Here is a 24,879-nt window from a genome sequence, read left to right on the forward strand (position 1 = left end):
CATTTTTAATAGATGAATTTGCATTCACAAATCGTTTATTTTTATTTTTAAAAATTTTGTCCTTAGAATCCAACTTCAGAAAAAAAATTCTGCAAATATTTTTCCAAGTTTTTGTCACCCCCCTCCCTCCTCCCCTTCAAAATCGGTCCGACAAATCAGAGGGCAAAAAAATATTTGTTCAGGAAACTTCCAAATCTTAATGAAATAGAAGTCTTTTTAACTGAAAACAAATTGAAATGCATTTTCCTGCGTTTGAAATCATATTTAGCATGTCTGGGATCGACAAATAATATTTAGATTTTTTTTTGAAATTCCGTTGCGGCTAAAAAAAAAGTCGTCAATACTTAGATATTTTGAAAACTAATGATTGCAATACAACTGGGCAGGTGTAAAATGCATTTTAAAACTCTATTTTCTTTAAAATGTGAATACCATGGCTTGTTATTTAAATTTTTATATTTTTGCCCCTCCCCCCTCGGCTTTGACCAGAGTCGATGGACATAAACTTCAAAAAATATTTGGAGCTCTGTTTGCTGTAACTCTGATATACAGGAAAATTAAAGTTTTCTAAGCCTTATGATATCAGATCAAATTTTAAAATGCCAATTATGGAATCTAGTGTAAAATTTTCAATATTTAAAAATGCCAATTATGGAATCTAGTGTAAAATTTTCAATATTAAAAAATGAAACATTTGTGAAAAATTCTTTTGTCTTAGAAAAAATATTTTGCTACATATAGGAATCAAAACTTACACATCAAAAGGGCCAAATATTCAATATTTTGACATATTTAATAAAAATTAAAACCTTAATATAAAAATGTCTGAACAGTACATTTTGATTTCAAATTTGATTTTACATTAAAAACTGAGGACAAAATAATGTTTAAGGTAAGAAAAATTTCTTTACAGGAAACACTATTAAAAATAGTAGCTCTTTAGGATAACTTTGGTTCACCATGGCTAATAAATTTCGAGTTTTTGTCCCCTAAAACATTATTTAAAAGAATGAAAAAAAAATTAATGGATTTTGGGAAATTGATGTTTTTTTAAAGAAACATCAATGAGAAAATCGGCATTTTTTCAATTATCATTTTTTTATACTTCTCGTCAATCTACAACTATAGATACAAACTTTCGAATATTTATGTTACATTTTTGTATGGACAGCCGCATGAATTGTATAGAGTCTTGCTTGGGTGTACCAATGCCACACAATGGATTCTTTGGTCATTAGGAAGGCCTCTACAAAGATTGAACCAAATAAAAAAGAAATACAAATTTTAAATTTAGGAAAAAATCGAGAATCTAATAATCTTTTCAACATTTTTTTTTAGAGTTTTTGTTTTGTTAATAATCATTTAATTTTGAAAAAAAAAAACCTTTTTAAATATGGTTTTTCAGACACAATTTTTTTTAGATAGGGTACAAGTAAGATTTATTATAATGTTTTGTCAATTTTTCGAAAAAAAACTTATTTTTCTCAAAAATGTGGAAAAAAGTAATAAAACTTTTGCAATAAAAAAGGATAATGCTTAAAATGTTATATCGTTTTTGTTTTCCAGTACTGCTGTCTACGCATAATTGGGCCCTAAAATTAAGCTTAAATTTGTGATATTCACAACGATAAAGACTTTGAATACAAAGAGACGAGTTGTTCCTTTTAATTCCGCTATGTATATATTTTTAATATCTTGACAGATACGTATTTCGTCTACTACTTGCAGACTTCATCAGTGTTCTGTTCTCGACAGAACACTGATGAAGTCTGCAAGTAGTAGACGAAATACGTATCTGTCAAGATAATTAAAATATATAGCGGAATTAAAAGGAACAACTCGTCTCTTTGTATTCACAGTAATGCATTCTGCTAAAACGCTCAACCAAACCACAACGATAAAGACTTAGGGGGGGGGGGGGGGAACTATACCCTTTCTCAGCCTATTTCTATTATCGGCCTATCAGCACTTTGATCATGAATTACAGCTTATATAAAGTGTTTTTGACTGTTCAAAAGTAATAAATAGCTCAAATAAAAGTGAGCAAGCAACTCTCCATTGTTGAAACATCTGAAAATGTTGATTTAATAGCAGAAACGGCAAAAGTGATGAGAATTGGTTGAACGGCTAAGTGTGATTAAAATGGGTATATTTCCCCTAGTTTTTTTTTTCGGAGACAATTATAAAATAGATTTTAAAATCAATTTAAAAAAATAACACAGCGGCCCATTTTTGACAGAAAAGATCTTACTTGACAGCTCGTTCCAAGGGGTTACAGGTTTTGTTTTGTATATTTTTCATGTAAGCACTATTAGTGTTTTTTTTTATTTGATTAAATTTAAATTTATTTTTGTTTTACTATCCCACGGACGGTGCATATATGCATACCTTCCTGAAATCTCTTAAAAACTTCTCTTATGAATCACCCCCTGTTCGTTTGTTTACCTCTCTTTTGCCCCACTTTTCCGTCGATCCTACTTTTGTTCGCCCTTTTCACACCGCTCATGCTTCGGCTCCGGCGTTTGACAGTTCGCGTCTGGACACAAAAACAAAACAGTGTTTATTTTCCGTGGAAACAATCGTTCGTCTGTTGCTTGTTTTAATAGTGATTTTGTAGGTTTTTGGCTTGCATTTCTGTGAACAACGTGGCTTTGCTTACAATGGCATCGAATCCTGCTGAAGAATTGGGTAAGTTGAGTTTATTTTGTTGGTTAATTCAGGGGGAAAGTTTTGTTGTTCTTTCGAATGACGGTGCGCATTTTGATGGAACCCATTTTTGATGACGAGTTTCTGTTTTCTTCTCTTCGCGATGTCCAGAACTGCTGGAGCGCGTCCTGCTGCGGCTCGGATGTGCCGACACGGACGAACAGCTGCAGAACACGGTGACCAAGTTCCTGACGCCGGTTCTGATCAAGATTACGTCACCGCATGAGGCCGTCCGGAAGAAGGTGATGGAGATTTTGACCCACGTCAACAAGCGGCTCAAGAGCCGGAACCAGGTCCAGCTGCCGTTGGGGCCGCTGTTGGAGCAGTACCAGAAGGGCAGTTCGTCGTTTTTGATCAACTTTGCCATCATCTACATCACGATGGGGTTTCCCCGGTTGACGGTGGAGGAACAGACGGAGCTGGTGCCGGCGCTGATGAACTGCGTGGAGGGCAAGCCGGAACCGCATCAGGACAAGTGGGTTGCAGTAAAACGATAAGAAATTGATGCTAGTAAAATTTTCAATCTTTCTCAGAATCCTAATGTTGGTCCTTCCCCTGCTGGGCGAAATCAAGATCCCAGAAAATCCGGACAGTCGCTCGGAACTGCTCGGGCTCTCTGGCAAGCCCCACACCAAGACGCAATTCCTGTCGATTCTGATGGACGTTCTGCTGCTCCCGTACGGAACAACCCAGGATGGGGAGGTCCCGCCTGGCATGAGTACGTACTCGTTCAAGCGGGTCACCAGCGAACACCTGAAGGCGGAAGATCTGGAACAGCTGAAGAAGGGCATCGTGCGCTTTTTGTGCGGAGGAATCTTCTCCGAGCCGGAAACGCTTGCCCACTTGATTGTGGCTTCGGCGGACACGAGGTTCTCAGTAGCGACGCCGGCCATCGTGGAGCTAAACAAGATTTGCTCGTGAGTAATTGCTGTTACGGCCTCTAACTACACGCGTTTAAATAGGAAAAAAGGCTGTTAGAGAAATGTCGTACCGCCCCTTTCAAATGTTGCTCCAGAAATGCAGTGAAACATACCTCTCGAATTGAACTATCTCAGCGATCGACCGTTCCTATAGCTGCCGAATCTCTGTTTTTGACTCTCGGGGAGCTGATGATTAAATACATCTACAAAGGATACAATGTAACTGTGTTCCTTCAAATTTCCCTCCTCACAGCTCGCTCGACTGGACCGACCCGAAGTTGTCATCCCCGCTGTACACGCTGTTCTCCGGCAATGGGTCCAAGATCCCGGACCGGAAGACGAGTCCCGTCAGCACGCGGGTGCGCCAGAAGCTTTTCCAGCATTTGCTCAAGTGCCGCGGCAACGGCATCATCACCGCCAAGGGCATTCAGGTCATTTTCGAAGCGCTGTTTGGGGAGAACACCAACCAGAAGTGCAAGGTGCTGGCGCTTCAGTTTGCGGACAAGTTGATTACCAAGTGAGTTCTTTGAACGTCCTCTTTTGAAAGGTTTTTTGGATGTATTGGTTGACTTTCTTTCAGTGGTCAACCGGATCTGATCAACAAGCTGTCCAAGGTCTTGCTGACCGGCATCTCCAAGCTGATCGGGCCCAAGTCGGAGGAGCCCAACGAGGTGCAGAACGCCGCGTACAACGCGATGGCCCAGCTGGCGATCGTGTGTCCGACGACGGTCAACCAGGACGTGCAGCTGGTGGCGTCCTACTTTGACCATCTGTCGCAGTCTCCGGTCGAGTTGCACTCGGCGATCCGCGAGGCGTTGGTCGCGCTGGCTCAGGCCTTCGACTGGCGCAAGCAACCGAAGGCCAGTGGAGATGTTCCGAAGGAGGGAGGAACGGATCAGGTGCTGGTCGCAAGTGGCAGGTTCGTGCCGAACTCGAACCAGATGTTGCTGCTAGGATTGCTGGGCGAGAAGGCGGAGTCCAAGCTGACGATCGTGCAGAACGTGGCGTCAGTGTACTTGACTACGTGCTTCCCAGATTACTACGTGCCCTCGCGGTATCTGCTGCTGATCATCTGCGGCGAGAGTTCTCAGCTGAGGGAGATGATGACCACGTACTTGTACGGGGTGTCCCGCAAGGATCACATCAACTACGGCCAGATCATCTCGGTTGAGGATTACGAGGAAGATTCGGCGGAGAAGGAACCGAAAAATCCCTTTTCCGCAACCAACGAACCAAAAAGGATCGTGCTGCCCTGCTTCCGGGACATGGTCGAGTACGTGGCACTCAAGTCAGAGCGAAAAACGGCGACCATCCTGGATCGTCCCGGGTACGGGAAGGTCAAGCTGCCGTACAACTTCGACACGTACATCGAAGTGCTAGACTATTTGCGAATCTGTTTGCTGTTCAACGCCGGCGTCAACACGCATCCCAACGACGACAAAGAACTGCTCAAGCTGACGGGCTTTCTGAAGAAATTCGTCGCGGAAAGCGGCAACCAAGAGGTCATCCGAAAGTACAACGAGTTGATCCGGAAGTTGATCATTGTTCGCAAGGGCATCACCGAACTAACCTGTCTGTTTGACTTGGTCAACGGAATCCCTGAGATCCTAGCCAAGGAGAACAAAGACCTGCTACCAACGCTCAGTTCTTCCCTCAAAGAGATCTCCGAACCAACCCGCGCCCTCATCGCCAAGGTCTACGGCGTCCTGCTCGCGTACAACAGCGACGAGCAAGAACTTGAATCCAACATCAAGGAACTCCTTGCCCTAACCAATAAATCCCTGGAAAATCGCCACGGCTCGATCATGGCCGCCGCAAACGCCATCCACCGCAAACTCATCCTCACCCCAGAACTCGCCAACTGGCAGACCTTCAAAACCCTCGTCAACCTCCTCATCTCCCTGCTCAACGACCAGCAGTCCCTCCTCCAATCCGCCTCTATCAAAAGCCTCAGTCTAATCGGAACCACCTCCCAACTCCCCCTCGAACCTTCACCCCCAAAGTCCGACGAGCAGATGGAAACCAACGCAAGCGAATCCCCCACAAAAGACTCCCTCTTCAAATCCCTCATGACCCTCCTCCAAAGCGCCCACACAAAACCCAAAATCCGCGAAGACGTTGCCCATTGCCTCGGATATCTCGCAGTCGGCGATCCGCAGTTCTTCGCCCGCCGCCTCCTCGACGGCTTCCTGGGTCTGCTCCGGATGACCAAGGACCCGGCGCTACACATCGCAATGGGCCAAGCGCTGGTCTACACGCTGCAAGGAGTATCGAGCGGGGAACGCCAAGCGGATCAGGACTCGCAGGGGAATGTGAGCGACGAAGAGTTGGAGTGGTTCCTGATTGAGCTGGTCAAGAAGGTGAACGAGCCGCACGCGTATCTGAAGCAGGCTTGCGCGATTTGGTTGCTGGCGATCGTGAAGAACTGTAGCAAGAGGAGGACCGTTGTGGAGAAGAGGCAGATTCTGCAGCTGGCGTTTACCGATTTGCTGTCCGAGGATAATGGTGAGTGTTACCCTTTAAACATACAAAGTTTAAGGGCTTATGAAGAAAATCCCGCGGTCAGATCGAGCTCAAATTTGGAATTCAGCATAGTTATGGGTAAAATTATCAACTTATAAATAAATAAATGTTAAAATTGTGAAGTTTTGTAATTCATATTTTTTTTTAAATTCTTAGATTCTCAATTTTAAAATTTTTGATTCGTAAATAGTTGAATTAAATCAATAAACTTGAAACACTAAAATTTTTGATTATATTCTTGAAATCTTAAATTTTTAAATTCCTAAAATTTTCAAATTTCAAATAAATAAATTATGTTGATTGTTAAACTTTTTAATTCATACATTTCTAAATTCTGAGAACCTCAATTTTAAAATTTTGAATTCCTAAATATTTGAATTAAATCTATAAACTCTAAAATACTTGAGTATTAAAATATTGAAATTTTCAAATTTAAATTCTTAAGTTATTTAATTTTCAGTTTCAATTAATAAAATTATTAAACTTTACAAATCTTACATTCCTAAATTTGTAAATTCTTAAATTCATAGATTTTTTAATTTTAAATTTTCAAATCAATTAATTCTTCAATTCCTACAGAGTTTAATTAATTCGCAAAAATCTTAAACTATAAAATTTTATTGTCTTAAATCAAAAAATCATTCATTCTTTAATTCCTGAATACTTAACTGAATTTTAAAATTCTTAAATGTTACTTTCATAAATTGTAACGCTAAATTAAAAAAAAAATGATTCGTATGTTCTAAAATTAATGAATAATGGAATTTATAAATTAACATTTTTTTATATTCTTTACTTTCAAATTTTCCAATTCTAAAATTCTTAAATTCGAAAACTCTTTTATTTTAAAATTATTACATTCTTGAGTTTTTTTTTTTTAAATTATTATATTCTATTTTTAATCTTTTCTGAATTTTCTAAATTCAAACTTTCTTAAATTTTCTGATACAAACATGCGACGTGGGACTGCATGAGTTTTCAGCTGCTGCCGGACGGGTGTATTCCGAAATTACCGAATTTAATTTTTTTTCCTAATTATTATTAATTTATTTCTATTCTAAAATTATCAAATAATTAGACTAATAAAATTAGAATTCCTAAATTCTTCAGTTTGTTAATTCTTGAATTTCCAAATTGTTAAATCTTTTAATTCTTAGGTTCCTTAATTTCTAAAGTTCCTTAATACTTAAAATACATATTTAAATGTTTATTTTTTTCAATTCAGTGTTGAACACTTAGATTTTTTTTATCGAATTCGGAAGTTGAAAAATCGGTAAAGATTAGATCGGTAAACCATCTGTCAAAATGAACACAATTTTACCGAACATCGGTTCTACGATGAACATTAATGAACTTCATTATTACTGAATTTTGATAAGTTTTCACCGGATTCGGTGATTTTTACTTTACCGAACTGTTCGATAGTTGAAAATTCGGCAAACTTTATCAAATTCGGTTAACAAAATCTAAGTGTCTAAAATACTTAATAGTTAAATTTTTGAACTATTAAATTCGCAAATTCTAAAATTCTTAAAATACTAAATTCTTAATTTCTGAAATTCATAGATTCTTAGAATCATTAATTCCTAAAGTCACAATTTGCAATTTTTAAACTTATTGGTTCTGATGTACTGAATTAAAAAAATCTGTAATTATTAAATTCTTAATTTCTTGAATTTTAATATTGCAGGCCAAGGATTGATACCTAAGAGCATGCAATGGCACTGACCTTGTTGCGTGCTCTTCGGTTGACGTCCACGTAAGGAACATCCTGGAAGGAGCGTAACTAACTACATCCGTAGTTCTGTTAGATCATCCGAATTATCTTGATCAGAACAGTATAGCTCTGGTTCCTTGCGAGTGTCCTATTTTCTTACCTCCACGTTGGCTTGGTTTTCATGATGACCTAGCTGGTGGCCTGTGGAAACGGATCGTAAACCTTTGACCACCGCGGGTCAGAGTCGAGACGGCTAAAAGAAAGGGGCGCGACAATGTGGGAAAGGGAAGTAATTTGTGATTGTAGACGGTATTGTTTTGATTCGCAGTATGTTGAGTCAACTGCTGTGGATGTACCTGAAACATCGCACAACAGGGTTTCTCTTCTCTTCATTCTCAGCTACCACCTATCTCCTATTTTTATTTTTCTCTTCTGATTCCCAATTCTTCACTGATTCTTCTATTTAATATCCAACATTTGATTTTAATTTTACTAACTTTTGATTCTCTTATCTCTTAAAGCTTTTCCACTCTTTTCTATTAATTGATACTGCTGTAACAAACTTTGTTTTTTTTTTTTCCTTAAAAATATACTTTTCCTTAATGTACTAGTAATATCAAGTCTATTTATCATTCGCCTAATCTTTTTTGATTTTATTGCGAATTAATTTATTTGAATAATTCTTTATCTGTCCTATGAATTATCATTACTGTAATCTAAGCTTGTTTTGTATCTCTTTTTATTAACTATTGTCTAATTTTACATCTAATACATCTAGCTTCTCATTTTTATTCTTCAAAATACGCTCATCATTCTCTTACTATTGATACTTGATTTTTATAAAATAAATTATCTTTTACTGTCAATTGTTTTCAATCTTCACCCTTTTTTTCAAACAAGTGAGGTTTGAGCCCTTACTCAATTTATGGAATGGTTAAAGGATTAACACAAATATTACTATTGTATTTTTGTTAAACTTTTTTAACATGCTTAGGACCAAAAATTGTAACAAAACACCGCGACAAAAGAAATAGCAACAGATAAACAGACTCAACAATAGGGAAGATTTCAGGAGAAATCAATACACAGTAAATAACAATTAGTTTTTGAATTCAAACTAAAAATAAAACTGTTTTTTGCTTTAATGAAAGTTGTTAGGCACACTTTAAATGGTTAGGCGCTTATACTTACATCAAACCCTATGTAATGTACCACCCCCGGCCGAGTTAAAATGCGTAACCGGAAAAGAAGGTGTGCATGCCTGGCACGAACACTCAAAGCGTGTTCTAGCGTGCTGCTCGTACTGACTCAGAGCAAGGGTGAGATGTAGGTGTAAGGGCAGTGCGTGTTCGTCGGGAACCTAGTGCATAAGATCGGTCAAGGCCCGTTCTTACACTGAAAATTGCGAATTGCGAATTTCTTGAATTTTAATATTCTTAAATGCTCAGTTTCTTATAAAGGTACTTGAATTATTCAACTCTTCAATTCTTTAATTCTTATGTTCGTTAATTCTTAAATTTTTATGTTCTTGATTTTTAAAATTCTTCACATTTTGAATTCTTTTATATTTTTTTTATTTTTATATTCTTAAAAAATAAACTACTCAGATTTAAAAATTGTTCAACACATTTAAAAAAATATCTTAAATTATTGAAAAACTTCCAAATTCTAAAATTTCTTAATTTTTAATTGCTTAAATTCTCAATAAAATTTTGCATTCTGATATCACATCAATAAATCACGTGGAAACTTATTTTGGAAATTCCAGACCCACACTTTTCTCTCATGTGGACAATACAAAAAAATAAATAAAAAATAAGAAGCGACTGTTATAAAAATAAAATTTCAAAAATTTCAAAAATTTCAAAAATTTCAAAAATTTTAAAAATTTCAAAAATTTTAAAAATTCTAAAAATTTCAAAAATTTCAAAAATTTCAAAAATTTCAAAAATTTCAAAAAATTCAAAAATTTCAAAAATTTCAAAAATTTCAAAATTTTAAAAATTTTAAAAATTTCAAAAAATTCAAAATTTTTTTTTTTGAATTTTTGAATTTTTGAATTTTAGAATTTTTAAATTTCTGAATTTTTGAATTTTGGAATTTTTGAATTTTAGAATTTTTAAATTTTTGAATTTTAGAATTTTTAAATTTCTGAATTTTTGAATTTTGGAATTTTTGAATTTTTAAATTTTTGAATTTTTGAATTTTTGAATTTTTGAATTTTTGAATTTTTGAATTTTTGAATTATTGAATTTTCGAATCACCCACAAGAGCAACAATCTCCGAAACACGCATTCAAAACTATGCCCCCGGCTTGCCGGTACTTGTCGGGTATCAGAAAATGAGTACCCGACAGGTACCGACACATATTTTTTTTCTACAGATGAACTTGAGATCAAATTTGATACCTGTTTTGCTACGCGCGGTGGGAGACTCGGGGGCAAACTCGAGAGCAAATTTGGTGGGAATCAAATCGGGTAGCAAATGGTTTAACTTTCGACATTTTCGAAAAATGAAATTCTCTGGAATTTTCAATAGGATTAAAAAGTTTAATAAACTTTTAGCATTTCTAGGCATGAATCAACACATAATTATTGATTTTGAAGGTAAACGAGAGCAAAAAATGATAAAAACCCATATTTGCCCCCCGCGGTGGGCTTGTTTCGGTGGCAAATTTGCTACCCTAGCGGTGGGGATGACGGAGTTTTTTCAAGGTGGCAAATTTGATCTCGGTATTCATGAGCCGGGTGCAAATTTGATTTTCACCCCAGCGCTGGAGATGCCCTAAGGCTCGTAGATCTGGTAGTCCTGCACAGTGTTGTAAATTTTAATGATATTTTTTTAAAATTTTTAAAATTGCAGTTCTATAAGATGTGGCTACACTGCATTGAAATATTACAGGCTATACTGAATTAAAAAAAAATCAAAATCGTTAAAAAGTTTTTAATAGAAATCATGTATGTTTGTTGTTGGATAGGTGTTTCAAGGACAAATATCTACAAATTCGGATAAATCTCGAATTTTGATATTCTGGTAAAAAAGGAGCAATGTAAATTTAAGAAAAATCGTCAGGTTGTTACTCTCCCTGTATATTTTTTTGACTTTTACTGCTGTTATAAATTTTGCAGGGATTTTCTTTAGATTCATACGACCTAGAATTTTTGGAATAAAAGCAATTTTCAAAAATATTGCTGAAAACTATTCTCTTCCACCCTTCCAGAACTGGTCCAGGACGTGGCCTCGCGCGGCCTCGGCATCGTGTACTCCATCTCGAGCAACGACAGCCAGGAGGAGCTATCGAACCTGCTCCTCGACCAACTGATCGGCGGCCGGCGCCAGGTCCAGAAGGTCACCGAGGACACCAAGCTGTTTGAGGAAGGCGTGCTCGGGAAGGCTCCCACTGGGTGAGTTTTAGCTAGTTCGAGTGTTTCAACGCGAACTTCATGGTGGGTTTTCGGTTTGGTTACAGCGGCAACCTGACGACCTACAAGGAGCTGTGCAGTTTGGCGTCGGATTTGAATCAGCCGGAGATGATCTACCAGTTTATGCAGCTGGCGAACCACAACGCCACGTGGAACAGCAAGTTGGGGGCGGCGTTCGGGCTGCAGTCGATTTCCAAGTCGGCGAAGCTGAAGATGGAGCCGTACCTGGGGAAGATCGTGCCGCGGCTGTTCCGCTACAAGTACGACCCGACGCCGAAGATTCAGAACTCGATGATCAGTATTTGGGACTCGGTGGTGAGCGATTCGAAGGCGACGGTTGAGGCGTACTATTGGGACATTTTGGAGGATGTGAGCAAGAACTTGACGTCGCCGGAGTGGCGAACGCGGATTGCTTGTTGTTTGGCGGTGAGGGATTTGATTAAGCGGAATGCGGGGTTGAAGTTGCGGTCGGATGAGGTGAAGGGGGATGCGATGGAGACGGACGGGGTGCCGGAGCCGGAGTTGGCGTGTTTGTGGGGCCAGTTGTTCCGGGTGATGGATGATATTCACGAGGGGACGAGGTTGGCTGCGGAAGGAACGGCGGCGGCGTTGAGCAAGGTTTGCGTTGTGGCGGCGTCGAGCGATCGCAGCAAGTCCGGGTTGAACGTGTCGAGTTCGATAATTCCGTTGTTTTTGGAGAGTGGAGTGACGAACACGGTGGCGGAGATTCGGAAGTTGAGTATTAAGACGCTGTCGGATTTGATTGATTCGGCTGGGTCGTTGATCTTGCCACATTTGACGAGTTTGGTGCCGTGCTTGCTGCAAGCGACGGGGGAGTTGGACTCGGCCAAGTTGTCTTATTTGAGTACGATGATGGCTGGACAGAGCGGAACGCAGGAGGTGGTCGATTCCATGCGAGCGGAAGCTGCCAAGCAGCATTACACGATGGAGACGCTGAGCAAGTGCATTCGTCACATTGACTATCCGACGCTGGAGAAGATGACTCCGGCGGTGTTGGACGTACTCAAGACTGGAGTGAATTTGGGGACAAAGGTCGCTTGCGCTCACTTTATTTGCCTGGTTAGTATCCAGCTGGGCGCGGAGATGCAACCTTTGACCGGGAAGTATTTGGGATCGTGCTTTAGCGGATTGTCCGATCGCAATGCGACCGTTCGGAGGTATTTTGCTTCGGCGATCGGACACCTCATTGGAACCGCAAAAGATCAATCGATCGTACGACTGTTTGCCAAACTCCAGGAGCTCTACTTTGAACAGCAGAGCAATCGAGCTGTTCCGCTGACGATCCAGTCGATCAACAAGCGCCACCAGGAAATTCTCAAAGACTACTCCGCGAACGTACTGCCCTTGATGTTCTTCGCGATGCACGAAGAACTGACAGAAGATAACAAGTCCACGATCGAGCTATGGCAAGAACTGTGGAACGACATCAACACCGGAGACGCCGGACTCCGCATGAACCTGCAAGCGATCCTGGACATTCTCGAGAGTAAGCTCAACGACCCATCCTGGCTGTTGAAGGCCCAAGCTGGAAGCGCCATCAACACGCTAGCCACCAAGCTGAGCTCCAACCTGGACGACGAAATTCGCTTCAAACTGATCGACCTGGTGCTCACCAACGTCTCAGGTCGAACGTTCCAAGGCAAGGACAAGCTCCTACAAGCCCTTGCCAGCTTGTGCAAGAACCTCAAGAAAGACTCCAACCACCACACCCGAATCATCGACGCCGTAATGAAAGAGTGCCGCAAAGACGAACCCGTCTACCGCACCCACGCCCTCAAATCCCTCGGCAACATCCTCGAAGAACTCAAAGAGGACCGCTTCGAAGAGGTCTACAACATGGTTTGGTACCTGCTCGACAAGCAGGATCTCTCCGACGGCGGCGACAAGGACGAAAACGAAGTCATCTCCCTCGAAGAAAAGAACAAAAAAATGCTCATCTTTGTCAACCTCAAGGAAACCGTCTGCGAAACGCTCGGCAAAGCCTGGCCCGAACAATCCATCGAAACGCAGAAGCGCTACCAGCTTAAATTCGTCGAAAAGTGCGTCCAATGTCTCAAACTCAACACCCGCCAGGTCCAAATCTGCCTGCTCCAATCCCTCGGACGCTTCCTCGAACGCCTCTACCTGCTCAAACCCGACGACCCCGCCACCTCAACTGTCGAAGAAAACCGCGAAAAGAAGCCCAAACGCGACCCCGAAGGCGCAGAAACCCTGGAAAACATCTGCAAAACGGTGCTGTCGGCGATCGTCGAGGTGGCCGGCATCCCGCACACCGGACTTAAGAAGGAAGCGCTCAACATTATGCTGATCTTGATCAACAAGCTGAAGGCGAAGGACGGCGGCGGGAGCGCGGGACCGGAGCTGGCCATGGTGCGGCAGACGTTCGAGCAGATTGCGGGCCAGCTGCAGAAGGATGCCGCGCCGGAGGTCAAGTGCCGGTTGAAGGACATTGAGGATAAGTTGAAGTAAGGAGAGGTGGGAACGGTAGGTGGGGGAGGGATTCTACTTAATACAGTGTGCGTGACTCTCAATTCTTCATACATGGCATGGCATCATGGTCATTTATTGCGACATTTCAAATAAATAACATTCAAATAACTCTGCAAATGAAGAGTTCGCTGTAGAAGAAAGTTTGAGAAAGCCCTGGGTTTTCAACAACCCTGAAAATGCCATTAGAATCGTTTTTATAAAAAGTCTCCATACAAATTTGCGGGTATTCAAAAACCTGTATGTTGAGAAGGAAATTTCTGATCGCTTTGCTATCTTGGACAAAGTTGAAGGTAATGATTTAGACTAATCAGAAAAAGAATAAGTGCACGGAAAAAAACTCCGTTTTTTTACTTCACTTTTTATAACTCTGAGTTAAATTCCCCAAAAAAAAAAAAACAATTATTTTTTTCGCCTGTCTCACTATTTGACCTCCCAGACCTTTTTTATACTTATCCTCTGAATCGATTTTCTGAGTAAATGTCTCTGCGTGTGTAGGGATGATGATAAACAATATGCATATGATTTTCTCGGCTTCGGCTGAACGAATTTTGTCCGGATGAGGCCTACTCGGTACAGTTTCGGGTCCCACCGCTTGGTATTAAAAATTGTAAAGTTTCATTTAGTTGTTTGAAAGTTATTATTGAAAAACTATTTAGACGATTACAACAAAGGGTGATTTTCAACATAATCTCAAATGGCCAAAGAGTCGTATGGAGGGATGCCATTTTCTTCAAAAGCGGTGTCTTTATTTTCTTGACAAAAAGTCTCCAGTTTTTTTCATCGAAAAATTTCGATTTGAAATTAAATTACTATGTAAATAAGAGGAAGGCACCAACCACCAGGCCTGCAAATTGTTTCCAACCCAGCGTACACATGAAGCAAACCAAAATGTCAGTTCACTGCTAGCATGTGACTGTAAGCCTACTGTGTCCGTTCAACCACTGCCGCCTGACTCGTGCCGGTCGGCTGCTGGAGAATGAGAGACGTGAAAAAATGAGCTACACTCACTCAATTCGTGTCGTTTGACTGACTCGTAAAATCCTCTCTAAACACTATTTTGACTATTTTTAAACAATTGAATGGTTCTAGACTGTGCAAAACAATTAAAACAACCATAACTTATATTCAAAATTACATTTCCACGCATAAATGCGAACTTTTTGTGTAAAAACTTGTTTCTTTATGTGTGTGCGTGCAACGTCGAATGAGCGTTGGTTGACTACTGCCTCGCATTGCAGCTGCTCAGTGAGCTAGGGCACTCACGACTGAGTCGGGTTTGTTTATGTCACGGTTTTGCGGTTCAGTGAATGGATCTGAAAAAATCGTGTATGGGTCGCCGATTTTCGCGTCAGGACCCCTGACATTTTCAGCTCTGCCAACCACCTAATGGTGAATTATGTAATGTTTCAAAATATGTTTTTGGAGACTAAAAACGCATCTTTTTTAAACAAATATTATTTTTGGAAAAATCGAAAATATTACCAAACAAAATTTCTAAAATCATTTCCAAATGCAAAATCAAATTTGTAATCGAAAAAAGGATTTCTGAAAAGGTTCAATTTATGCAATTTTTAAAATACTTCATTCACACCTAACAAATTATTCGAAATTTTAGAAGCAAAAGTAGTTCTATGAAAGGGTTAAAACAATTTTGTTGAACACTTTAAAAATTAAAGACATTTCTAAAACGTTTCATTCATTGACATTTAAATGCGAACCAACAGTTTCCGAGATATTTGAGTTGATAAATGAGGGCTTATTTTTCTCAAAATTTATATTTAAGAGGCTCTATCTCTGAAAACAGCAGTCCGAACAACAAAGTCTTAAAAAAGGAACCTGTAGGATTTTTTTTGCTGGGTACTTTTCCTTGACAAAGTATTTTTAAATTGTTAAAAATTTAACCCTTTCCGAAAAAATACCCTTAAAGTTCCTAAAATTTGAAAAAGGTGAACTTTATCAAAAATGTAGAATTCGATTTTTAATTTTGTTTTGCATCTGAAAATGATTTTTGAAATTTTGTTTTTTTCATTTTTTGTGTTTTCAAAAAATGGTACCTGATTTTGCACCATCCTAAAGTTTAGCGCAAAAGATGCCTTATTAAGTTCCTTAAAATATATTTAAAAAAATGTATTTAGGGGGATCATGAACCTGTATTTTTTAAAAAATGATGAAAAAGCATGAAAATTTCGCTTGGTTTGATACCCATATTGCATATTTTAAAAATTTGAGTATTTTAAAAAATACGGTAATTTGTGAAAATTTTAGTATTTTCAAAAAAAATCTAATAAATTGAAAGCATACAAAATTTCATTTCGTTTGATTCCCCTTTTTGCAAATTTTTTAAAATTTGAGTACTTTCGAAAAAATACGGTATTTTGTGAAAATTTTAGAATTAAAAAAAACTCTAATAATGTGAAAAAGTATGCAACATTTCGCTTCGTTTGGTACTGTATATTTTGATAATTTTGTTTGGTGTTGTATATTTTGATAATTTGAGTATTTTCGAAAAATACGGTAAATTGTAAAAATTTTAGTATTATCCAAAAAAGCTCTAATAAATTGAAAAAGCATACGAAATTTCAATTCGTTTGATACCCATATTGCAAATTTTGAAAATTTGAGTATTTTCGAAAAATACGGTATTTTGCGAAAATTTTAGTATTTTACAAAAATACTTTAATAAAGTGGAAGAAACATACAAAACTTCGCTTTGTTTGATACCCATATTGCAAATTATAAAAATTTGTGTATTTTCGAAAAAATATGTTATTTTGTGAAAAATTTTGTGTGCATATTTATACTTTAAAACTATACTACATTTTCAAAAAAAAAAACAATCTTAGTGAAAGCATTGAAAATTTAACATGATATGGTTTAATTAATCGATTTAGAAAGATTTTAAAAATGAGTTAGGCCGTTGCAAATAATTTTCAAAGCTTAATTTTTCTTTAACCATTATCGTTATCGTCAGACGATAATATTATCGACGATAATCTAATCGATTAACAACCTTGATTGGTATGATGTAATTAAGGGTTATGATTTAAATCTCAAGCATATGGTTTGGTTATGAAGAATTAACACTGCACCTTTTTGACTCTCAAGGTTAACTTTAAATTATTTTTTATTTTTTACACAGAAAATGCAGGGACGAAGTTTCATTGAAATAAAAAAAAATCTGATTCTCTAAAAAAATGCGAAATACCATACTCTAATTTTTTTTTAAATCTCTATTAAGTAACCGCATTTAACAAACTTCACCGCTTCGCAAAGCTCCACGACGAATTTCGTCCATGATCCTTCACCTCGACTCCAGCCTGCTTCAGCTCATCCCGCATCTTGTCACACACGGCAAACAATCGACGATCTTTGCTCTCGATCGCTTGACCTCTAACAGAATTCCTAATCTGTACCACACTGTCGATGATTTGGCCAGTGATGTCGGAATCTTTCGAGTTGCTTCCTGAGCTACTACTCTCGCTAAACGATTCCAGTCCAAATAGGCTCAGCTTATCCCGGATGTAGTTTGTGACGGCTTGAACTGTTCCGGACTCGGAAGCTTGCACCGCTTCCGGGTGTTTTTGGTTGATCGATTTGTGGACGACCGAGGCGAGATCTCCAAGGGAAGTTATCGCGCTGGCAGTGTTGAAATCGTTCCGCAGGAAGTCGTCAATTTTCAGATCTATTTCTTGCAGGGTCTTCTGCAGATCTCCAGAATCTATAACGGTAGCAGGTTTTACACCGCCCACGTAAGCCTTCGAATCATCGAAGAACGAGTGGAACTTTCGCAGTACGTTCGTGGCCACCGTCATGGATTGATCGCCGAACTCGATCGCGCTTCGGTAGTGCGACAGCAGACACAGCATCCGGAACTCGTCCGCCGACGAGCGTTCCAGCAGCTCACCAATGCTGATTGTATTCTTCAGCGATTTGGACATCTTGGCCGTTTGACCTTCCAAATGCAACTGCCCGGTATGAACCCAGTGCTGCACCCAATCCGGAACTCCGTGGTAGCAACAGCTTTGCGCTTCTTCATTTTCGTGGTGCGGAAATCGGAGGTCCAATCCGCCGGCGTGGAAGTCCAATCGTTTACCGAAGATCTGCGTCGCCAGCGTTGAACACTCAATGTGCCACCCAGGCCGACCCGGACCAAACGGAGACTCCCAGGAAGGTTCCCCCGGCTTCGCCGCCTTCCAGAGGGCAAAATCTGCCGCACTCTTCTTACCCTCGCTAACAGATTCCTCCACCGTCGGAATGTTCTGCAACTTCCCGTACTGAGAATACCTCGAAGTCTCAAAGTACACCGAATCATCACTCGATTTGTACGCAAACCCCTCCCGAATCAACGCCTCAACGAAGCCCACAATCGCCGGAATGTGATCGGTCACTCGCAACCGGATGTCCGGCAGCCGCACGTTCAACCGCTGCAGGTCACCCCAAAACTCCTGCTCGTAACATCGGGAAATGTCCTGCCAGGACCGACCATCCTCACCAGCTCGCTTGATGATCTTGTCGTCTATGTCCGTAATGTTCATGGCACTCACCAGCCGCAACCGGAAATGGTCCCGCAAAATCCGCTGAAGAATGTCCAGCCGGACGTAGCAGCTGGCGTGGCCAATGTGGGCCGAATCGTACACGGTGGGCCCACACGTGTAGAACGATGTGAAGGAGCATGGGTCACTGGCGAGTTGGAGTGGGACTTTGGCGCGCTCCTTGCACGAGTAAATGCGGATTTGTTGGGGTGACTCGCGAAGGCGCGATTGTGAGCAGAACTGCCGGATGTGGCGCAGGGTTGGCAGCATGGTCTGTGAAGGGGTGAGAAAGTTGAGTTTATTAAAAGTCGTTGAATGAGATATGTTGTGTAAATAGTATATAATAGTCATTATTTAAATAATATTTAGAAATATTTATAAATGTCGAACTCATTCGAAAAATGGACTTCTAAATTAGATCTCCTAGACCGAATACGTATCAATAGGGCGGAATTTCGTGGATTTTGCGGAAATCTCAATTGGGTATTAAAGCCCCATGTTAATTTGTATGTACAACGGTGAAAAACACGATTAAAAACCATTTCTAATCACTTTTTTTATTTTAACGCAAAAAAAAAAAATTATTGACAAGACAACATTTTTTCAATGGATCAACAATGGTCCCCTTGAAACGAGCTGTCAAGTAGGACCTTTTCTGTCAAGAATGGCCATGAAGATTATTTTTAAAAATTAATTTAAAATACCATTTTTATCCATTGCGGTTGTACAAAGGGTCATTGTACTCAGAAAAATAAGCTTTATCGTTGTGAACAATAATATCACAAATTTAACCCTTTACGACTTAACCTTGCCTTTAGACGGGCTTCGATCGAAAAAATCGCCAAAAATCAATTTTCCAACCGATTTTTGATTTTTAAAAAAACATTGGAAAGAAGAACTTATAAAATTTAAGAAAATTTCAGGGTTGGATTTTTAACTTGTTTTATTTGACTTTGTCAATGTTTTTAAAAATTTCATATTTTTAGGGGTCAACTTTGGCTGTGTTTTTTTAAACATTTCCTATATTTTCAGTAAAAAGAAGTATGCAGTAATTTTTGTAGTGTCCCAGACTATGCCTCTACGCATTTTTTGCAATTTAAATAATGATGGTTCCATTCTATAGCAGAAAATGTGAAAAACATGCAAAAAATTGAAAAATTGACTGTAAAAACGTGACAAAATTTGATAGGCAAAATGTAATTATATTTGGTGGTACAATAGGCAAAATACTACCAAAAACAAACATAAACTAAACAAGATAAATGCAAATTAAAATACTAAAAATAAAACAAGAAAAACATAAAACAAGAGAAGTAAAATTTTTGGTAGAACAAAAGTTGCTCAAAATGACCTCGTGAACACGGGAAAAATAAATATTTTCGAAAAAAAATTTGGGCAGTAGAGGGTTAAGCTTCAATTGAGGACAAAATTGGGTCCTAAAATCAAGCTTAAATTTGTGATACATTGTTCACAACGATAAAGCTTATTTTTCTGAGTTAAAATGAAAAAAAGTGATCAGAAATGGTTTTTAATCATGTTTTTACCGTTGTACATAAACATTGACATAGGGCTTTAGTACCCAATTGGTGATATTATAATTCACAATACAAAATTTTATGTGATCATATTTTTGAATTTGAAAAACACATATTTTTCCAGAAAAAAATCATTACTTCGGTACCTGGTTGTGCACCATCTGAAACCATTGTATAAAAAAGATTTTTTTCAATCCCCTAAAATAAAGAAAATCTTGAAAACATAAATATGTAGGGACATTTTTCTGAACAGTAAGTACTAAGGGACCATCCATAAACGACAAGGTTTGGCTATTTGTATGGAAATTGTCCTCGATGGGGGGGTTGATATTTCCAAAAAAGTGTCCACGTAGTTTGTGGATCGTCCCTAATCATAACCTACAACTTTATCGAAGACACCAAATCGATCAGAAAATTTCTTCCTAAAGTACAGATTTTTGAATAATCACGTTTTATAATACCAATTTTGTAAATATTACCAAGCCTCTAATTTGTATGAAGACTTGTTCGGAAAAACTAACTATTTTTTGCCAGAATAAGGAATACACATTTTACTCACAATTCTCATTATTGTATAACTTGAGTAAACGCACTGAATTCTTATCACAAAACAAACTTTTAATCAGTTATTGCAACAATGCATCTTCAGCTAAAAATTTCAATCACTGATTCTTTCAGTCAAGAAGTAAACACAAAACATCTGCTTTTGACGGCGAGAACTGTCAGAATAAGTTCCCCAAAGAGACGTACAAAAACAAACATAGAAAAAGTGACACTTCGTACAACGCAAAAGTCACAACAAATTGTGCAACAAAATCTGCAACCGGTCAGCAACCAAGATCATTCTTCTGTTTACGAAAGAATTTATTCCCAAATTTAGTTTGTATTTTGTGCAACGCAGTTTGTTGTGAAACCGAGCCGAAGATGATGCGCTACGAGGGAACCCAGCAGCTGGCGGACGAAACGGCTTGTGCCCGGGTGCGGGCCGATCTCAAAATGTGCCTGCTGCAGAGCGATTGCTGCAAGAAGGTAACATTCAGAATCACGCTGTGTAGATTAGATTTGGGGGGTTTACATGAAATTTTATCTGTTTCAGGAGAACAAACTTCCCCGGGAGTGTCTGAGCCGAACAGACGGGTCGGTTCCGGACGAGTGTCACGCCCTGCGGAACACATTCTTCGAGTGCAAGCGGTCGCTGGTGAGTTTTGGGATTTAGAGTGAATTTGTGGGAATTTGCGATCTTACGTTGAACTTTAAATCTACCTAGCTGGATAATCGGCAACGTTTCCGAGGACGAAAGGGATACTGAAAAGAGGACCAGGAAGCAAAATGATTCTGGAATCGACTGTTACTTGGTATCTTATTTACAGTACTTGTAAGAGGTAGGATTTGTTTTGTTTAGATTAACATTAAATATAACAAGAGTATGAAAAAACAGTATCCATATTTATCAAATGACGTCCTTTCTCCTTGAAGAACTTAAGATTTCTTTTTTTTACGCTTTTTGGCAGATTGACTTTTCTGCCAAATTAAAATTTCTGCCGAAAACATTTTCTGCCTTGAATTTTTACAGCCTTTTAACCCTTCTGCCTTTTAAATTTCTTCAGATTGATCATTTTTTCTGCCTTTTGCAATTCTGCCGCATAACTTTTTCTGCCATTCAGTTTTCTGCCGTTTGGCATTAAGTCGATCCATTTTCTGCCGACCCACCCATTTGTTTCACGGAATTGTATGGCATTCTATCAAGCAACGTGTTCGGAATGTTTCCAAGAATTAAAACAATTTTTTTTGGCATAAACACAATCTTTATTCCCTGTTCAATTCCAGCTGCCATCCGACAGCGATCGCTTCCCCGTGGAAATCTGCTCCACAATGTCTCCCAAGCTGTCCTGCTTCCCCAAAACCATGCCGTGATTCGACCCACTACCGTCCTCACTCACGTCCAGATCGCTCAGCGATCCGAGCGATCCCAAATCCAGCGAATCCTTCTTCGCTGCCACCTCCTTCTCACCAGAGAAGTTCTTCCTCGCAAACTCCAGCAGCTCTTTGGTGCTGTCCAGATCAGGAGCTGCCTTGTCGTTCCCTTCGGCAACTTCGATCTCAACGATGCTGGACAAATCGTCCAGACTTTTGTCGCCTGGCGTGGTTGGATCTTTGTCTACGTTGTAGGTACCCTGTTTGTCCGCTGCTGGCGCAGCGACTCCACTGGATGACGAGGTCGACTTCGAGTACGTCTTGCTCATCTGGTCTAGCTTCTGAAGGTTCTCCTCGATGCTTCGCTTTAGGTTGAGCGTGTCTTTTGCCAGCAGGTCACTCAGCTTGGGGTCCACAGGTTGGACTTCTTTCGGTATTACTGGTTCGATTGAGGTGTTCACCGCCACGTCAACCACGTCTTTGGCAGTTTCCAGCACCACGTTGCAGACCTTCGGTCTCCTCAAGTACTTGTGCGGATCAAAGTTGCGGAAGGGATTCTTGAACTGAGCCGGATCTGGGAAGCTTTCCCGGTGTGGGGCGTCACGTTCGTGCACGATCGGAACCTCCACCGAGACGTCTCCCTTCGTCGCCATCAGCTCGCGCTGGTTCAGCTCAAGCTTCTCGTCGTTGTACCGCTGCCAAATCTCGATCTTCTCGTCATTCAGCTTCCGCTTGTCCTCGCGCTGCTTGTGCAGATACTGCTGAAACGAGCGGTTTATCTTGTCGCTTTCACCCTCCAACCGATCGATCGTCGCCTTTGCGTTCCTGATTATGGCTTGTGTTTCATCCTCAAACGTTGACAAGAGTTGGCGCTCGACATCTTGCAGCACTAACAGCTTCTTCTCCTTGGTTTCCGCCGATTTGAGCGACTGGAAGTACGCGCTTTGTCGCTGTTCATGCTTCTGCAGATCACCTCGTAGCGATACCAGCTTTTCGTCTACGTTCCGCTCGTGCTGATACAGTTGATTCAGCTTCTCGTCGATTTTCTTCATAAAGTGCACGCTCTCCTCTCCGTCACTACTCTTTGTGATTGTCAGCTTTGGTGATCGTTCCCGCGGCACCGACAACTCCCTGACACGATCGCTTAGGTACGATTCGAGCTTCCGCTTGTATTCCAGCTCGGCTTCGTGCAGCTTCTTCTCACAAGCGGCTTCGATCAGTGCCTTTTCCTTACCCATCAGCTTCACGATCTGCTTTTGCAGCTTCGCCACGTACTTTTTACCGTGCTCTGTCGTCTTGAGTTCGTTTAGAAAGTCCGTGTAGGATTTCTTCTGCTCTTCTTGCTCCGGTTTGACTACCTTCTCCGGTACTTCCTGCTTCTCATCTTTGGTCTGCTCTTCCACTTGTGCTTGCAGCTTCACGATCAGATCCTCGAACGTCTTCGAGCATGTCTCCAGCCTTCCAACGAACTTTTCCACATTCTCCGTGCAAACACGTAGCGATGTCGTTTCTTCTTCACGATTTCCCACGTTATTCCCATTGTTCCGCTGTGTTTCCTCCAACCTTTCAATACCCTTCCCCACAACGCGAACCCTCACCAGCAACTTCTCCACGTTCCTGTGCAGCCGCTCCACCTCCAACCCGTCCAGCATACCCTTCGTCTTCTCGCGATCACACTCCTCCTTCTTGTACCCCCTGATCCTCTCCTCACAACCCCTCACCGAAGCCAGCATTGACTTGAAGATGATGTACAGCAGTGATTTGCCTGCTTCCTTACCCTTCGACTCGTACTTCTCCACCAGCCCCGCGTGATGGTCGATTCCGAGCGCCTCGAAGATTTCGCGCAGCTCGACGCGATCCAACCGGAAATGGGCGGATTTGGTAAAGTCGGGCAGCGTGTTCTTGAACGGGACCTCGTTGCTGAACACCGACAGGGTGTAGTGGCAGTTTTGAACGTACAGGAACTCGGCGACGAGCGTGTTCAGGACGAGGACCAGTGGCGATAGGACGATTCCGTGGTGCGTCTGGAGCTTCAGGTTGATCTTGCGACCTTCGGGATTAGACGGCGTTAAGCTTATTATAATCTGATAAATAAATTTAAAACCCTACCCAAAGCAGTCCGACTAATCTGATCAATCAGGTCCTTCTTCATCTGCAGCTGCAGGTTCGCGTGGATTCCCTGCTCCTCGATCCAGTGTTTAATCTGGTCGCGAAACTCTGCGTTCGTTATGCCGTCCAGGTCGCAAAAGTCCTTCCCGTTGTCCATGTTGGCAGTTTCGAACACAATTTAACTTATAAAATTAAACTTTTTGAAAGCAGTCTTTTTAAATCATGACTATCCTAACGTTAAGCATGTTTACAACCTACGCAATGCATTCACTGTGCTTAATTTGTTTGCGCGTAAGCAACTGCAATCGTTGCCATGGAAACAGGACATCGCGCAAAAAGGAATCACACGCGAGGGAAAAGGAGTGCGGGTTGCGTGCAAGGTTGAATGCAAGATAATTCAAATTCGAATCGGAAGTCGAGCAGTTCTTTTTACTTTTGATAATTAAATACAATAAACAACATTTTTATTTGAAGCTTTTTGGTTTTTTTTTTGTAATACCCCTTAGACTATCTGCAGCGCGGAGTTGCGAGCAGTTTCAAACATTTAGAACTAGAAAAAAATAAAACTATAGATCGCAACGCGCTGATCTAAATGTTGTTTCAAATAAATGTTTTTGAATGTTCGTATGATTATGTTCGAAAAAGAAAATTGTAGAGAATTTTGTCGCCGGGACCAGTGGTGTAGGGGTAAGCGTGGTTGTCTCTCACCCAGTCGGCTTGGGTTCGATCCCAGACGGTCCTGGTGGTATTTTTCGAGACAAGATTTGTCTGACCACGCCTTCCGTCGGACGGGGAAGTAAATGTTGGCCCCGGTCTAACCTAGAGGGTTAGGTCGTTAGCTCAGTCCAGGTGTAGGAGTCGTCTCTCTGGGTTCTGCCTCGGTGGAGTCGCTGGTAGGAAGTTGGACCAACAATCCAAAGGTCGTCAGTTTGAATCCCGGGTGGATGGAAGCTTAGGTGTAAAAAGAGGTTTGCAATTGTCTCAACTATC

At 40.4% G+C, this 24,879-nt stretch overlaps 4 protein-coding genes across 4 annotated transcripts; 2 read left to right on the forward strand and 2 right to left on the reverse strand.

The window, feature by feature from the left end:
- Positions 1 to 2,508: 2,508 nt before the first annotated feature.
- Positions 2,509 to 13,916, forward strand: LOC6042953 (proteasome-associated protein ECM29 homolog). The gene is made up of 7 exons (XM_038252834.1): positions 2,509 to 2,688; positions 2,818 to 3,181; positions 3,240 to 3,623; positions 3,880 to 4,143; positions 4,207 to 6,131; positions 11,087 to 11,270; positions 11,336 to 13,916. The coding sequence occupies exons 1-7, from the start codon at positions 2,661 to 2,663 to the stop codon at positions 13,776 to 13,778; spliced, it is 5,592 nt and encodes a 1,863-aa protein (XP_038108762.1). The 5' UTR covers positions 2,509 to 2,660; the 3' UTR covers positions 13,779 to 13,916.
- A 3,093-nt stretch (positions 13,917 to 17,009) lies between these two features.
- On the reverse strand, positions 17,010 to 20,572 carry LOC6042951 (probable cysteine--tRNA ligase, mitochondrial). The gene is made up of 2 exons (XM_001870854.2): positions 20,426 to 20,572; positions 17,010 to 18,604 (listed from the first exon to the last, which is right to left on the reverse strand). The coding sequence occupies exons 1-2, from the start codon at positions 20,432 to 20,434 to the stop codon at positions 17,057 to 17,059; spliced, it is 1,557 nt and encodes a 518-aa protein (XP_001870889.2). The 5' UTR covers positions 20,435 to 20,572; the 3' UTR covers positions 17,010 to 17,056.
- Positions 20,573 to 20,644: 72 nt separating this feature from the next.
- Positions 20,645 to 21,301, forward strand: LOC6042950 (cytochrome c oxidase assembly factor 5). Its single transcript, XM_001870853.2, has 3 exons — positions 20,645 to 20,895; positions 20,963 to 21,064; positions 21,134 to 21,301. Exons 1-3 carry the CDS (start codon positions 20,791 to 20,793, stop codon positions 21,173 to 21,175), a joined length of 249 nt encoding a protein of 82 aa, XP_001870888.2. The 5' UTR covers positions 20,645 to 20,790; the 3' UTR covers positions 21,176 to 21,301.
- A 347-nt stretch (positions 21,302 to 21,648) lies between these two features.
- Positions 21,649 to 24,132, reverse strand: LOC6042949. Its single transcript, XM_001870852.2, has 2 exons — positions 23,890 to 24,132; positions 21,649 to 23,830 (listed from the first exon to the last, which is right to left on the reverse strand). Exons 1-2 carry the CDS (start codon positions 24,044 to 24,046, stop codon positions 21,684 to 21,686), a joined length of 2,304 nt encoding a protein of 767 aa, XP_001870887.2. The 5' UTR covers positions 24,047 to 24,132; the 3' UTR covers positions 21,649 to 21,683.
- Between the last annotated feature and the right edge of the window lie 747 nt (positions 24,133 to 24,879).

The sequence above is a fragment of the Culex quinquefasciatus genome, chromosome 2 (assembly GCF_015732765.1).
Source record: "Culex quinquefasciatus strain JHB chromosome 2, VPISU_Cqui_1.0_pri_paternal, whole genome shotgun sequence".
Lineage (NCBI taxonomy): Eukaryota > Metazoa > Arthropoda > Insecta > Diptera > Culicidae > Culex > Culex quinquefasciatus.

Coding starts and splice junctions, on each gene's coding strand:
- LOC6042953 (XM_038252834.1), top strand. CDS start 2,661: ATGGCATCGAATCCTGCTGAAGAATTGG. Junction 2,689..2,817: donor GAATCCTGCTGAAGAATTGG/GTAAGTTGAGTT, acceptor CGCGATGTCCAG/AACTGCTGGAGCGCGTCCTG. Junction 6,132..11,086: donor TTTGCTGTCCGAGGATAATG/GTGAGTGTTACC, acceptor CCACCCTTCCAG/AACTGGTCCAGGACGTGGCC.
- LOC6042950 (XM_001870853.2), top strand. CDS start 20,791: ATGATGCGCTACGAGGGAACCCAGCAGCTGGCGGACGAAACGGCTTGT. Junction 20,896..20,962: donor AGAGCGATTGCTGCAAGAAG/GTAACATTCAGA, acceptor TATCTGTTTCAG/GAGAACAAACTTCCCCGGGA. Junction 21,065..21,133: donor TCGAGTGCAAGCGGTCGCTG/GTGAGTTTTGGG, acceptor AAATCTACCTAG/CTGGATAATCGGCAACGTTT.
- LOC6042949 (XM_001870852.2), bottom strand. CDS start 24,046: ATGGACAACGGGAAGGACTTTTGCGACCTGGACGGCATAACGAACGCA. Junction 23,831..23,889: donor GATTAGTCGGACTGCTTTGG/GTAGGGTTTTAA, acceptor CTAATCCCGAAG/GTCGCAAGATCAACCTGAAG.